Genomic DNA, 16,064 nt, shown 5'->3' with positions numbered 1-16,064 from the left:
TCCCAACTTCACAAAAATTGTGATTTATGACGTAGTGGGTACCTTTCTAGTGTACTTGTATTGTAGCCCCAAGAGAGCTTAACGGGCTCTAGAAACGCCGCTCTTCCAGCTTTCGCTGTGACTGTGCTGCGGTTTCAGCGCAGGCCTGGCGTTTTTTTTTTTTTTCGCGTGCACGACTTCACATAGCGAGCAGGTTAGAAAAATTAACACCAATAAATATCAGCACTGAAACCTATTGCTGTTTCAGAAACTGTTTGAGCTTCAGAAGAAAAACAATATCTTTTCGTATAACAACTGTATATATTAGAAGGCGAGAAAGACTTCGTTTTGAAATATACGGTCCCCTTGCCGAGGAAAAACGATGCGCGTCTACTTCCGCAAAGCTCGCCGCTCACCGCTTGACGATTGGCTGTCCTCTTCCTCTCGGCGGAAGAGAGCTGCGGACCGCCCACTTTTGTGACGCAACACCGCCAGAACGAATGCGGAACGAACAGAGATCTCCGACACCCCCCCCCCCCGCATTTTCTTTTCTTGATGTGTCTGTCCCTTCAAATGCGTTCCTCATAAGTTGCGCGTACATATATACGTTTCACATTTCATCTCGATAAAACTATTCTTTTTTTTATGTGGGTCAAGCTCTTTGGAGAAGTTTTATGAGTGACAAGTACTGATCTTCTTTCGTTTCTTGCATACGGAGCTACCTGATTTATCTAAAACGAGCGAACTGAAAGTAAGTAGACCAGGCGCTTATATAGCTAACATCTCGCTATTCCGTGCTTTATTTGCATTCGTTATTATTTTATATCTCAAATATTATTCTGTAGTCGCAGTGATAAATGTAATATAATAAATTTATAGCTATAACTTATCATCGCAAGTGCGATCGCGGAGGCCCAAGGCGGGCAAGCGTTCTTGCAAGTTCCAGCCCTCCACTAAAACGAAGAGACTGCGCGTAGTCTCGTTGCATACAATCCCTATTACAATCCCTATAAAGAAATTCTTTTTCTGTGGCTCCGTCTAGGCTCCCTGAGATCATGTGACGCAAGCTGGACATGCACAGCCTGCTTTGTGTGTCCCGCATTTACGAAAATTTACTTCCGCAAAGGCCAGGATAGTGACGAAGGTAGGAGTGAGAGGGAGGGGGGGGGGGGGCAGAATAGGTTTTAGCAGATGTCAGCTAACGCTGAAATTTTAAAGACCTTTTTCAGATTTCATATATGGGTCATTTCTGAAGGGTATTTGGCGGCGAGTTTCCACCAATATATAGATACCTATCTCTAAAATGACTAAACTCTGGACGCCAATTCTGCAACACAGAGTTTTGTTTCACGGTTATGTATCAACACATGGTGGCTGCTGGTGGTGCCTCACGAAAAAAATGCTTTAGACCTGCATGCCTGTGTAGCTCGAGAGCGTACTTATAAAATAAAAATAAAAAATAGGACGAAGACAGTCATGTGCGGTCCGCAGGCCGCTAGCGAAAGGTCCGCGGTCTGCGTGTTTGAGACCCCTGCACTATATAGTAGAATGCTACTTGATACTGCCACAGCAGCGTTCGAATGTTCAGGAATTTATTTATTTGATTTGTATACATACAAGCACAAGGACACAGAGAAAAGAGGAAGAGAGCAAGCTGGCAACTGCCACCAAGAGGGGCACAATGCCTAGCTGCCTGCTCTTTTAGCATAAGTCCATCAAACATGTACATTCATGTTTAAAGGCAAAGTATATTACCTTGACGAAATATCTGGCTTGAAATAAGAATCACGAATTCCATGCCGTGGAATGTCCCCTTACCTCGAATTATATGCAGCCAATGAGTAAACGTCACGAAGCTTATTCACACATTTATTACCAAACTGGAATGAACCCCGAAAATAGATTGCAATCTCTTCGTCCGCCTATTGCCAGTCCTACCAGTGCAGTCTTACCAGCGTAGGCCACTTTACAGGTACAACATCGTCAGGAAGGCATACAGCATTATAATATAGACAGAAAAGAGCCCTGTGCAAGCCGTGCATAAAAAATACTGCTGAAAAGTGCAAGGAGATACCCTCAGAGGCATTTATAGATTATAATGAAGAGTGACACAACGTTCAGGAATAGAGAAATGAAGGGATCAGCTGGACAGCTATTTTCATTCTGCAGAGGTCCAAAAAGACACCCTAAATTTGCTCCAGTGATGGGAGTTAAGAACTACGACTACCGACGCCTTCACATTTCTCAAGGCACATGTGCGCACCTGCGGCTAGCGCAGTGCAAGAAACTTTAGCGCGGTGATGCAAGGGCGCACGGTGTGTTTAAGTGGAATCTCTTTTTAATTTGATTTTTTGTACAATAACATGCGAACAAATAAGCTATAAACTTTGCCACAAAATTTTATTGACTGTCTATAATAGCAGTGGTGGGGTATATCAAAAAAATGGTGTGACAAATAGTTGCTTTTCTTCCATTCGGCTTCTTTTACATATTTCCAAAGTCCACGTGCTGCGCGCGATTCGTTATAATTTTTATCTAGATTAGTGTATTTACAGAAAATCTAATAAATTTGAATTTTTTCCTGTACTTCTCTTGATTGGCAAGGTGCTACTACGATGAAGATACATGTGCTACACATCCAGAAGCGTGGACTTTGTCGTTACAGCATGCTTTGGAGGGACACTAAAGGAGGAAACGATTGTTGTCGCATTAGCAAATTACTCTAAATCACCACACCTGCCGCGAGAAGACGCATGGGAAGCGCGAAAACGCGCAAAAAGAAATTACGGCTGGTGACGCCACCATGAAATTCCCGCATCAAACGCGTCATAGATTGTGACGGCGTCTACTAGATCGCACACAGTTCCTAATCGCTAAAAATGAAGTGCATTGTCTTCCGAGGGGGAGCCACAGACTTAACACACGAAGTTTCAGGAAATTTCGACAAGCCAAAGTCGCCAAAATACGAAAAATACGCTTTGAAATCCGTGTTGTCACGCGTGAGATTTTGTCGCGAAATTTAAAAATGAAACGTTGACCTTGATTTTCTCCTTTATTAATGAATCTCTGTTGGTGAAACTAATGGCATTAGATTTCTAAAAGCACATTTTGTCAATCTAAGCCGATTCATTGTCTCACTTTCGTGTCCATATAAATTTCAATAGAAAGCGCAATAAAAACAAAGTGAAGAGAGCGTTCTGTTCTTTGTCCCCTCTGTTTTTATTGCGCTCCTTATCAAAACCGGACTCATGCTGGAAATCGCTTTTCTTCCTACAATATCTGCTACAAAACGCTCTTGATGATACCGATGGTATTCCTAGAAAATTGGGTACAGTACACCATTGCCGAACAAACGTTCATCGTATCCAGTATGTCCTCTCAACTGTTTCCACGGTGAGCCAGCACCTTTTTACAAGAAAGTACCATAGGTTAAAGTATACTTGCTAGCGAAGCATGCGCCAAGCATGCGTCGATATTTGCCGCTTAAAACGCCCTTGCGGTCGATTCTATCTTCAGGCAACACCACCTAGATTATTGGCTCGGGCCTCTGTCGGGCCCGATCTGGGGCCGGGCCGGGCCGGGCCGGGTAGGCGAAATTTTTTCTCGGGTACGGGCCGGGCCCGGGTCTCTTTTTTGAGTTGCCGGGCCAGGCTCGGGCGGGTAAATTGGAACAAGTCCCGGGCCCGGGCCGGGCCCGGGCCGAGAATCACGGCCCGTGCAGTGCTCTACTCTGTATCACCTGTAGCACATGCCCGCATAACATGAACTCTGATATGCGGGTATGTGCCACACGTGACTGAGAGACAGGATTTCATGACGTACGCAACAGGTAATTTGTGTTATTCATGTCGCGACCAGTGAATCGTGTTCGTCGTAGACTCATCCCCTGTTATGCCAATTTCGGTATATTACAAGTTATGGAGACGACCAGGAGAGCGCCAAGACGTAGGCGGCTAGATAGATACGTAGATAGAAACGGCCAAAGTGCCTGAGGTTCGCTAAGAAATGCTTCGCATTTAATATACACAATTGCTTGAAATAGTGTAAGGTTTCAAAAATAAAAAAAACCGCTAGGTAAAACCGGCATTAGGTGCACATGCAGAACGCGCACATAGAGAACCACGTAAGAGAAATTCATAGTTCTCTTTGTGAGTGTTAAATGCGCAAACACACGCAATATTAAGCTAAATTGTTGTTCCGCACTCGCTAGTTGCTCTTGGTTCCACAGCAAGAGCAAACTTTGCAAGGGAGTCCGACTTCGCACTACTCAATTCCATTCTTCTCGCCCCGACAGGCGGCGCTACGCGTCTTGCGAAACTATAGTCACTAGAAAATTTCAGAGTACCTCAAAGGTAGGCTGCACGCGGGCAACATTGGGCGGCGGCGGCCATTTCCCTTCCAGACCGTTCGGCGCGTTGGCAGCGTGTGTTGAGAAGTGACCTATCTTTTTGCCTCGATGCCGTGTTACGCTTGGCGTAACTGCAATATGTGTGTGTGTTTCTTCAACAGGATATCAGAAGTCATTTCGAGTCATCGACAGTTATGAATCGACTGCGCGGTAAGCGGTGTAACTAAAGAAACGTGCGGCGAATGTTGCCATGTGCTCGCTAAGACGCTAACTCTCTTCATGGCATTATCGGTGTCTGTTCGTATCACGGCCGGGTGCGTTCGCTAGGTCCGGAGCTGTAAAGATAGTTGCATAAGCGCAGTGACTTCGTGCGAGATGCCATTTACTTCGACACTCGGTGAATCTTGTCTGTTTGCGCTAGCTTTGCAGTCAGTGTTCAGGTTCACTTCATAGCGCAATCGAGAACATTATCGAACAACATCGAGAAGATTCAACACTGCGTCCTTCGGCTGATCGCTGAGGCATACCTTGCTTGCGCACCACGCTTGCTTTTCAACTGGGTGTTACGTGTAATAGAAATAGTGTGTGTACGGTAATTGGAAGTTGTGCGCGACGTATTTATGTCTCGGTTCGGAACGCCAGCAGCCGAACGCACAGGCAAATCGGCGTGCGGTAGGTAAGGTGCATCTTATGTTGCGAATACATTGTCATTTCCTAACAGATACGTAGAAACTAGGCCATCAAAAATGATTGACATCACTACTTAATTGTTTCATTTCCTATTTTTTGTCTCCTTAATATTCCCAACGTTGCAGTGCATTGGCAAATATTTTGCTGTGTTCCAACAAACAGTTTTTTTGTTGATATTGCCAGCGCGTAAACAGCAGGGGTTCGGTTTCTGCACTGCTTTTAATACAACTTTTTTTTTATAATGCGCTCTTGTTAAAACTTCCTCGGCACAGTGCTTAATTATGTTATTTTGAACAGAAATAGAACATCCCGAAAATTTTTAACGCGCATGCTACTGCAACACGTAGAGGACGGAATGAGGTTCGAACCTGGTCCCCCTGCGCGGGAGAGCTGAGCACAGTATAGACCTAGGGCTCGCATGAAATCGATTCCCTCAATGCCTGGAAGGATAAGCCTGCTTTCTTTCTTTCTTTCTTTTTTTTTTTTTTTGCTGTGACCATTTCTCACCCACTAAACAGTATTGTAAGGGTACACTCGGTGCAGTGCAGCATTACCAACATTTCTTGTTTGAAAAAAATTTAAAAATACGCTTAATAACATTACCCTATACCAAGTTTATCAAAAGAGTTCCACGCTTCGGTTTGAGCAGTGGCAAATGATCATGGCACAATTGCCTTCAAGGTATACAGTAGACAGTTACTATTTTAATAAAATTTCGCTCTGGTGCGTGACACGCTTATAACTCAAAATGCATGCACAATCTGTTCAACAGATCGGTATATAAACAGCCCAGCAAATAAAAAGGTATGTAGTTTTCAATATCGCTGAACGTAGCGAACCGAAAAGGTGAAGTATCCTGTTGCATGAGAGGTTTTCCAGCAAAGTTTGTGTCGTTCACTGCGGAAAGGAGTGTTCTTCGAGGGGGGCGAATTCATTCCGCGGCCAACTATGCAGCCACATCGAACGACGCTCTTTGGCGTTAATGTTTCCCACACAGAATGCAAAAATATACTAAATTCCCGGAGCAGCTCACCAGCAACGTTCGGTTGCTGATCAGCTACTCCGGGAATCTCGTATATTTTTGCATTACGTGTGGGAAACATTAACAGCTCACCAGCAACGTTCGGTTGTTGGTGAGCCACTCTCTGGCATCTGCATGGCGCGTTTAAAAAAACAACGTAGTACTTCTAGGGACCGTGGTATTGCTAAATATCCGGCCACGCTCTGCATTCAACGCGCCTGCACCCAAAGCACTTAGAAAGGATATGGCGGCGAGAGGTCACGTGATGCGAGTAAGCCAATCGCGTCGGCGGCGGCGCGCGGAAAACAGATGCGATACTCTTGCGAAACTCCAGCGTTTGACGTCTATAGAGGTGTGAACAACGCACCACAAAGCTTTCCAGTTTCTCTTCGTAAAAAGCAAGATAGTCTTGCAGAAAATTTGACACTGAAGCAGTTGTAGTTATCAAATATGAGTTAATGATGATTCTATGCAAAACGTCGCACACTAAAGATAACTGAGATGTGAAACGCTTGAAGTGACACTTGTTGATTAATGAACCGTTCCTTTATGTAGCTTTAAAGTCATTTCTTGCAAACTATCCAACGGTATATAATCAATACGGCACATCCATCGATAGGATTAACTCTTCGCTTCGGCATCAAGACGATTGTAGACTGCGGAAGAGTGCCTCGTTAATGTTTGTGCGACTTCGAATTCTAAAAACAAGTCTACGGTATGACTGGCTACAAAGCATGCGCCAGGCGATGCCTAACGATGCACCATTTTTGCCTTTTACAGCATCTATAAGAGCACTACTGATCGGTCTCACGCCCGTGCTAACGACTTCGAAAACTAGTGTACTGTATTTTTCATTACACACTGCTACCTCAAAAGCAACTTAGCTTTGAGAATTTTTTAAAAGAAAGATAGAGAGCTGCATATTTCTAAGATTGCTTCGCTTGGTATGTTATGAAAATTGAATTATCTGCATTGTTTCACGTTGACTTTTTACTCCACGAAAGTCAACCCGCTCACCTAATGCAGCGTATCGAGTCAGGTGGTCCAGTGCTGCTTTTGCAGTGCAATAGGGTACTGCGTCCATCACCTGCACCGAAAGATAGTATGAAGATAGTGAAAGAAATGTTCAAGCACATTGCTATTGATGGCTTTCACATGACGTCACGAATGCATAACATGGCTCCAACATGGTGGCTTAGATGACGTCAAAACAGTATAATCACGCGGCGATTAACCTTCTTCAGCGTGATAACAACGTCGCTGGAACGTTATTGAGCATCATGCAGTGCATGACTGACGAAGGAACCAGCATGCGATGTACTGATAACACAAACGTGACATCGCAAAGTTCGCATCCCGCCATGTTCGTGCTCCAACGTGGCTGTTTCAGTGACGTCAGTGCAAGCCATTTATAGGATGAGCATTTGTAGGTATAGTTAGTAGTTATATACAATATTCCAAGGACAAAATACGGATATAAGCTAGTACAAATTTGCCACTTTCCTGACTGTTTGACTTTCCTAAATTTATGCTGAAAAACCGATGCTGTAGCTTTCACACGTGCGGTGTAGCATCGTATGATTGGATTGCGCCAGTTTGATTAATAGGATGGTGCCCATCACAGCATACATTGCACTACATGCACGATTGAGCCGCTGTATAGACGCGATACCATGCTGGGTAGGAACGGCCAACAGTCTGCTCCTTATGTCTTTGAGGCACGTTTTAACGACAAGAAAGGTACGCCGTGTAAGAGAGGTAGCTCACTCATGTAGTGTAATAATGGGATCGACTTGTTTGAAACGCAGATGTAACGGCAAATATAATCCTTCAATGTCGCGTCATATCTTTCATGTTGCGCGTGGGCTAGAATCTCACCATGCCACTTCTATTTCTTTAAATAAATTGGCAGTTAGCACACTTTGTGCCTGTACGTTAATTCCTTGCGTGTGTGTGCTTGGCGCTCTGAACTTTTTTCCAATGCGATGTTCTTTGTGGGCGAAAAATGTCGAATATGGGTGAATTACGATGCAAAATTTCTCAATTTAGCGCGGCTGGGCAGAACTGCCCGCTTGCTTTCACATCACACTTCTCGAGTTTCCCCTTGTCACATTCATTATCGACCCGAGTATCTAACGGCGGTGGAATGCAAACAGAAATGTAGCAATCCAAAATTAAGAAATGCTTCGACTGTGAAGATCATCCAACTCACCACAGCTGTAGATCCAACGCTTGAAACATTGACGATGCAACCTGCAAGATACGGACAATATTAATCATAAGGGGTCATTTGTGCAAAAGGTACGGCGACCTATGCGATGTAGAATGCAGAGGCTGAACGATTTGCGCGACGCTTATCCTTTTGATATCACGGCCCACGGATACCGGGCAATGAACTATCAGCATTATAGTTTCGGCAATCAACGGTGCTTCAAGAACTCCTCATAAAAACCCATGGCAGTGCAATCACTCGTGCATTAATATATCTATATTAATCTTCTAATATTATTGTGACACGTCTGAGGAGCCCCAAACTGCAGCTAGATGCGACGCATGGAGACGTAACGCCAGGGGCGTAGCCAGAAATGTTTTTCGGGGGGGGGGGGGTCACCTCCTTGATCTGAAGGGGGGTTGGGCAGGCAAACGTGATCGAGTGTCATTATAAGCTCTGTATGCCACGGCAAGAAAATTTCGGTGAGGGGGGACGGGCCCGGTGTGCCCTTCGCCCTGGCTGCGCCACTGCGTAACGTCGCATATCTGCGTTGTTCACACACTCAAATGCTCTAAATCTAGCATAATATCAACCAGACATCGGCTTCGAGAATATGCTCCAAGAAGGTATCTGCATTAGAAGAGACACCTTTGGTTTGACGCAAGTACGGCACGGCGTTCTTGATCATGCAGAGCGGGCCACGAAAGTTTGTCTTCCAGATGCACTCGAAGTCTTCGACAGGAGTACTTTCTAGCGTGCCTAGTATGACCATGCCAGCATTGTTCACCTGTAGTAAGAAAGCAAAAAAAAAGCAACTTTGTCCCAAATTAAAAAAGATGAATTCAACGTTACAGTTCTACATCTCTGCTACGAGCCTCACTTGAGTGCCTCAGTCCATTACTGTCTATTCATTGTGGCTTGCGTTGGTGTAGCGCATGCCGTATGCCTTTATTTGTAACATTATCTGCTCAGATATTTTGTCCTATGGTACTTAAATAATCTTGAATTTATTCATAAAGCTCCCCGGTAATGTGGAATGATTTGTAATTGAGCTTTCCTGCGAATAAGTTTTCCAGTGGTAAGTTAACTAGTGCTGGATTAGATCGTTCATATTTTCACGTGGTCGTGACGTCTACGAAGACAGCAGTCGGCGTGTTCAAGATGAAACACTTTATTTGGCCGAACTTGTGGTCGGGAAATGAAAGTCAAACTACAGCTATACACGCTGCACGGTGATAGCGGCGAACAGGGCGTCGGCCATCGATAAAACTGCTCATGGCTGGGACGCGCCGCCTTTTATACATCACGCATCGAACTTTCCAGTCTTATCACTGGTGGTCGCGCAAGCTCTGGAATAATCTAGGCTATTCGCGTCCTGCGCGCAATCTTAACAAAGTGATCTACTACAATCGCGAAGCTTCTAGAACACTGCGGCGCGGTCAGCGTCGAGCGTTGCTAACCGTCCTTGCTGGTCAAACACGAATACATCAAAACAAAACAAGAAGAGGGCGTGGCATTGCCCCCCTGTGAAAAAGCATCGTCACGATGCTTGTGACAGAATATAGAAGGGAGAAAACAAGTGCATACACAAATAAATTACAAAAACAAACAAAACGCAGAGTCCTCAGGTTCGCTAACGCGCAAAAAATGGCTTGAGGCGCACGACATGGACGATTTCAGGCCGTGCGCGGCGTCTTTGGGAGTTCGTAATGCCGTCCTGGATGACCTCGTAGTCAAGAGCGCCGAGACGTCGAAGCACTTTGTATGGCCCGAAGTATCGCCGAAGTTTTCACTGAGCCCACGTCGGCGTATCGGCGTCCAGACCCAAACACGTTCGCCGGGCTGGTATTCCACGAAGCATCATCGAAGATTGTAACGGCGGCTGTCGGTCATCTGCTGATTCTTGATGCGTTGGCGGCCGAGCTCTCGGGCTTCTTCGGCGTGCTGAAGATAAACAGTGACGTCGAGGGTTTCTTTGTCCGGGATGTCCGGCAAAATGGCGTCGAGCGTCGTTGCCGTGTTCCTTACGTAGAACAACTTGTAGGGCGTCATCTGCGTCGTTTCTTCCACGGCCGTGTTGTATGCGAATGTCACGTACAGAAGGATGGCATCCCAGGTCTTGTGTTCGACGTCGACGTAAATGGCCAGCATGTCGGCGATGGTCTTATTTAGACGCTCGGTGAGGCCATTGGTCTGTGGGTGGTAGGCGGTGGTCCGACAGTGGCTTGTCTGGCTGTATGTAAGAATCGCCTGAGTTAGGTCTACAGTAAAGGCGGTACCTCCGTCCGTGATGAGGAGCTCTGGAGCGCCATTACGCAGGACGACGTCCTCAACGAAGAACTTGGCTACGTCGGCGGCACTGCCTTTGGGCAGGGCCTGTGTTTCGGCGTAGCGGGTCAGGTAGTCGGTAGCTACGACGATCCACTTATTACCACTAGTCGACGTTGGGAACGGCCCCAGGAGGTCCATCCCGATCTGCTGGAACGGTCGCCGAGGTGGCTCGATCGGCTGAAGAAAGCCCGCTGGTCTTGTTGGCGGTGCCTTGCGTCGCTGACAGTCTCGGCATGTCCTTACGTAGCGAGTGACGTCGACGCGGCCAGTAGTACTTTTCGTGTATTCTTGCCAGCCTTCGGGAAACACCGAGGTGTCCTGCTGTCGGGTCGTCGTGCAGGGCCTGGAGGACTTCTGGTCGCCATTCTGAAGGCACCACGAGAAAGTACTTCGCTCGAAGTAATGAGAAGTTCTTTTGAAGAACGCCGTTGCGTAAAAAACGACGCCAGTGTTCGCTTGAATACTTTCGGAACGACGGTGGTCTTGCCCTCGAGGTATTCCATAAGGCCTCTGAGTTCTGGGTCGGATCGCTGTTGCTCAGCGAAGTCGTCTGCACTTATGGTTCCGAAGAAGTCATCATCCTGGTCGTCTTGCGGCGGCGGGTCCACGGGGCAGGCGACAGGCAGTCGGCGCCAGAGTGTTTTCTTCCGGACTTGTAAACGACGGTAATGTCGAATTCTTGAAGTCTCAAGCTCCATCGTGCGAAGCGACCTGAAGGGTCATTCAAGTTAGCTAGCCAACACGAGGCGTGGTGGTCACTCACAACTTTGTAGGGTCTCCCGTACAGGTAGGGGCGAAACTTGGATGTAGCCCAGATGATGGCCAGGCACTCCTTTTCTGTTGTGGAATAGTTGATTTCTGCCTTTGATAGCGGCCGGCTGGCATAGCTGATAACGCTTTTCATTCCGTCGGTCTTCTGCACAAGGATGGCGCCGAGTCCTACGCTGCTTGCGTCGGTGTGGATTTCCGTATCGGCTTATTCGTCGAAATGCCCAAGTATCGGAGGCGTCTGCAGGCGTTGTTTCAATTCTTGAAATGCTTGAACTTGCGATGTTTCCCACCTGAATACGACGTCGGTCTTCGTGAGTTGCGTCAGTGGCTCGGCGATCCGTGAAAATGTCTTGACGAAACGTCTGTAATAGGCGCACAGGCCCAGAAATCGGCATACGGCCTTCTTGTCGGTGGGCGGCGAGAAGGCAGCAATGGCAGCTGTTTTTCGCGGGTCCGGGCGAACTCCAGACTTGCTAATGACATGGCCCAAGAACAAGAGTTCGTCGTACGTGAAGCGGCACTTTTCTAGCTTTAGGGTGAGTTCGGAGGTCTTGATTGCTTGAAGTACAGCTTCAAGGCACCGGAGGTGTTCGTCAAAGTTTGAGGCAAACACAACAACGTCATCCAAGTACACAAGGCACGTCTGCCTTTTCAATCCAGCCAGCATGGTGTCCATAACGCGCTGGAACGTCGCAGGTGCCAAGCAAAGACTATAAGGCATGACCTTGAACTCGAAGAGGCCGTCTGGTGTTATAAAGGCGGTCTTCTCTCGGTCTCTCTCGACGACATTGATTTGCCAGTAGCCGGTCTTGAGGTCCATTGACGAAAAGCACCTCGCGTTGTAGAGTCGATCCAGGGTGTCGTCTATCCGTGGGAGAGGGTAGACGTCCTTCTTCGTGATTTTGTTCAGGCGGCGATAATGGACGCAGAAACCTGGAGACTTACAAAGAGGGCTCAACTTAGATTTAGGACGACGCAGCGAGCGATGGAAAGGAAAGTGATAGGTGTAACCTTAAGAGACAGGAAGAGAGCAGAGTGGGTCAGGGAACAAACGGGGGTTAAAGATATCATAGTTGAAATCAAGAAGAAGAAATGATATGGGCCGGGCACGTAGCACGTCGGCAGGATAACCGGTGGTCATTAAGGGTAACTGGCTGGATTCCAAGAGGTGGCAAACGCGTGAGGGGGAGACAGAAAATTAGGTGGGTAGATGAGATTAAGAAGTTTGTAGGTATAGCGTGGCAGCATAAAGCACAGGACCGGGTTGATTGGCGGAACATGGGAGAGACCTTTGCCCTGCAGTGGGCGTAGACAGGCTGATGATGATGATGATGGATCGACGCAGAAGAGCAGGGGTTCCGTCTTTCTTCTTCACTAACACCACGGGTGATGCTCACGGACTCTTCGAAGGCTGGATGATGTCGTCGTGTAGCATTTCGTCGAATTGTTTCTTTATGGCCTCGCGTTCTCGCGTCGAAACTCTGTATGGGCTCTGGCGGGGTGGCCTGGTACTTTCCTCTGTTATGATGCGGTGTTTTGCGACTGGAGTCTGCCGAATTCTTGACAACGACGAAAAGCAGTGCTTGTATTGCAGGAGCAGGGTTCTGAGCTGTTCTCGCTTATGCTTCGGAAGGCTCGGATCGACGTCGAAAGCTGGTTGAGGAGCTCGGTTCGTCGGAGTAGATTCGTTAGAATAGGTGAGGGCGAAATCACTGGTGGCTTGCACAATTTCTTCGATGTAGGGAACCGTCGTGCCTTTGCTCACGTGCTTGTATTCGTTGCTGAAATTCGTGAGCACCACTGTTGCTTTCTCTCCACGCAGCTCGGCTATTCCTCTTGCGACGCAAATCTCGCGGTTGGTCAAGAAATGCTGGTCTCCTTCAACGACGCCTTCAAGGTTTGTTGATTTCTGAGTGCCAACGGAAATGATGACGCTGGTGCGAGGGGGGAGAGTGTCATGGTCTTTGAGCACATTCAAGGCGTGCTCTCCGTGTGCTGTGTGCGATGGTAATGCTTCTTCTGTAGCTAGTGTTATCGACTTGGATTTTAGGTCGATGACTGCACTATGAAGGCCTAAGAAGTCCATACTAAGGATGACATCTCTGGAGCAATGCTGTAGGACTACGAAGCTTGCGGGATAAATCCGGTTGTTAATGGAGACCCTCGCTGTGCAGATTCCTGCCGGCGTTACTAGGTGACCTCCAGCTGTCCGGATTTCTGGGCCTTCCAAGGCGGTCTTGACTGTCTTTACCTTCGTGGCGAACGGTCCACTGATGACAGAATAGTCGGCTCCGGTGTCGACGAGAGCTGTAACGCTGTGGCCGTCGATAAGAACGTCGAGGTCGCTAGTTCGTCGCCTTCTGTTGCGGTTAGGTCGGTGCGTCGGATCACGGCTTCGTCGATTTGTCCCGCTGTTTTGACGTTGCGTCGTCAGGTTTTCTTCGGGCCGCGAAGTTTCGTCGTGGGGGCACCGTCCGGTTTGCGTCGTGTTCTTTGGGCATCGTCACGGCGTTGTCGTCGGCGGCGGAGGACCTTCGGTAGTTCGTCGTACAGCAACCGCACCTCCATCTGTTGCTGCCCTTAGTTTTCCGGATACGGGCTAGGTGACCGGCCCCGCATTGGGCCAGTGTATGGCCGGCGTTGGGGAGAGACGTAGCGGCCTGGCGATGGGGATCGAAAAGGTCATCATAGAGTCCACTGCGCTCCTGCGAGATAGTCGGCGATGTATGGTGGCCGTTAACCTCGTTCTGGACGTGGCGCCTTGATGGAAAATCCATGCAGGCCCATCTCACGGTAGCGGCAGCGGCGGTAGGTGTGACCAACCTCTCCGCAGTGGTAGCAGAGAGGGCGGTGGTCAGGGGCACGCCAGACATCGGTCTTCCTCGGGGTGTAACGCCGGCCGACAGGTGGCCGGTAGGGTGGCGGCGGTGGCGTCTGGTGACGGTACTGTGGCGGTGTGGCGTCTTGGCGTGGGCGTGGAGGAGGAGCATGACGGCAGGCTGCAGCAGCATATCTGATAGCTTGCGGCTGCGGCTCTGCTAGCTGAGGCGCGCCCAATGACAGCTGGATCTGCTGGCGCGCGACGTGGGCGATGGGATCTACTTGAGGTTGCGACGAAGGTAGAATTTTTCGCAGCTTCTCTTGCACAATTTCTCCAATCGTCTCACGCAGGTTGGCGGATCCCAGCGCTTAAACGTCGGCGTAGCTTGTGGCCAAGAAGCTGCAGTTGTATTGCCGCGTTCGCATCTCAAGCGTTTTCTCGATTGTCGAAGCCTCCGAAGCAAATTCAGCGACCGTCTTCGGCGGGTTCCTTGTCAATCCAGCGAAGAGTTCTTGTTTGACACACCGCATCAGGAACCTGACTTTCTTCTTTTCGGGCATACTTGGATCGGCGTGTCGAAACAGGCGATTCATTTCTGCCGTGTAGGTGACACCTCCGTGTAGACATCTCTTCTGCGTAGATGGCACCTCCACCAGATGTCACGTGGTCGTGATGTCGACGAAGACGGCAGTCGGCGTGTTCAAGATGAAACACTTTATTTGGCCGAACTTTTGGCCGGGAAATGAAAGTCAAACTACAGCAATACACGCTGCACACTGATAGCGGCGAACAGGGCGTCGGCCGTCGATAAAAGTGCTCATGGCTGGGACGTGCCATCTTTTATACATCACGCATCGAGCTTTGCAGTCTTCTCACTGGTGGTCGCGCAATCTCTGGAATAATCTAGGCTATTCGCGCCCTGCGCGCAACCTTAACAAAGTGGTCTGCTACAATCGCGAAGCTCCTGGAACACTGCGGCGTGGTCAGCGTCGAGCGTTGCTAACCGTCCTTGATGATCAAACACGAATACATCAAAATAAAACAAGAAGCGGGCGTGGCATTACGAAAACCTACAATTTCCTCACTAACGTTGTTCCACGAATGGTGAGACTTGAAAAGGTGGTTTAACATTTATGAATGACATTGGAGATGGCTTAAAAGTTCCGTATCCCATCGCGATAATTCCACAAGCTTTCGTAAAATTTTTACGTGTATATATATATATATATATCTATTGGAGGAGTGCACACTGCGACTATGGATAACGACGATAAGCAGCATGCACTCTAAAAACAGTTGCATCCATTGAGACATCTTTGCGATTGACAACAATGATCGTCATGATGACAGTGAAGTGCAAAGAAGGGCAAGGGCAAAAAACGAAATCATAAGACGTTACGAGCTCTGTAAGGCTACGCGCTTACACCGTCTCCGCCTCTCGTTCTTCGTCCTTGTCTTTATTGCGCTTCACTGTCATCCTGCAGCTGTACCAACCCGCCCTGCCTGCCGCACTCCTCAATAACCATCTTTATCGCGCTCTCGCTTATTCTCAGTATTTCGATACATTTGATTCGCTCTGCGAAATGGTAACGTCCTGTTTCCGCACCACTTAATCGTTCTGTTATTCGCAGGGGTTGCACTTACGAGAATATCAATTTTGCCAAAGTACTTTGCCGTCGTCTCCACCACAGTAGCGACGTCATTCCCCGATGATATATCTCCAGGCACAACTAACACCTGCAGAAAGAAAAAAAAATCGTGACAAGTCAGACCAATATTTTCACCGCAAAAATGTTCAAGTGGAATGTAGCACATGTGTTGCAGCAAGCAATATGCGGGCACCTCACGCAAAATGCTTACACGGTCATGTTTGTAGCACACCAGGGCACTG

At 48.0% G+C, this 16,064-nt stretch overlaps 1 protein-coding gene across 1 annotated transcript in view; it reads right to left on the bottom strand.

The window, feature by feature from the left end:
- Positions 1-15,861, bottom strand: part of LOC119391528 (17-beta-hydroxysteroid dehydrogenase 14-like) — a 33,142-nt gene extending 17,281 nt beyond the window's left edge. Inside the window, exons 1-4 of the mRNA XM_037659206.2 lie at positions 15,818-15,861; positions 8,899-9,037; positions 8,251-8,291; positions 7,056-7,125 (exon numbers count right to left, since the gene is read on the bottom strand). Coding sequence (XP_037515134.1) covers positions 7,056-7,125; positions 8,251-8,291; positions 8,899-9,022 — 235 coding nt within the window. The 5' untranslated portion in view covers positions 9,023-9,037; positions 15,818-15,861. The remainder of the gene's footprint in view (positions 1-7,055; positions 7,126-8,250; positions 8,292-8,898; positions 9,038-15,817) is intronic.
- Positions 15,862-16,064: the final 203 nt, after the last annotated feature.

Source organism: Rhipicephalus sanguineus, chromosome 4, assembly GCF_013339695.2.
Source record: "Rhipicephalus sanguineus isolate Rsan-2018 chromosome 4, BIME_Rsan_1.4, whole genome shotgun sequence".
NCBI lineage: Eukaryota > Metazoa > Arthropoda > Arachnida > Ixodida > Ixodidae > Rhipicephalus > Rhipicephalus sanguineus.
This window is presented reverse-complemented; position numbering and strand designations above follow the sequence as displayed.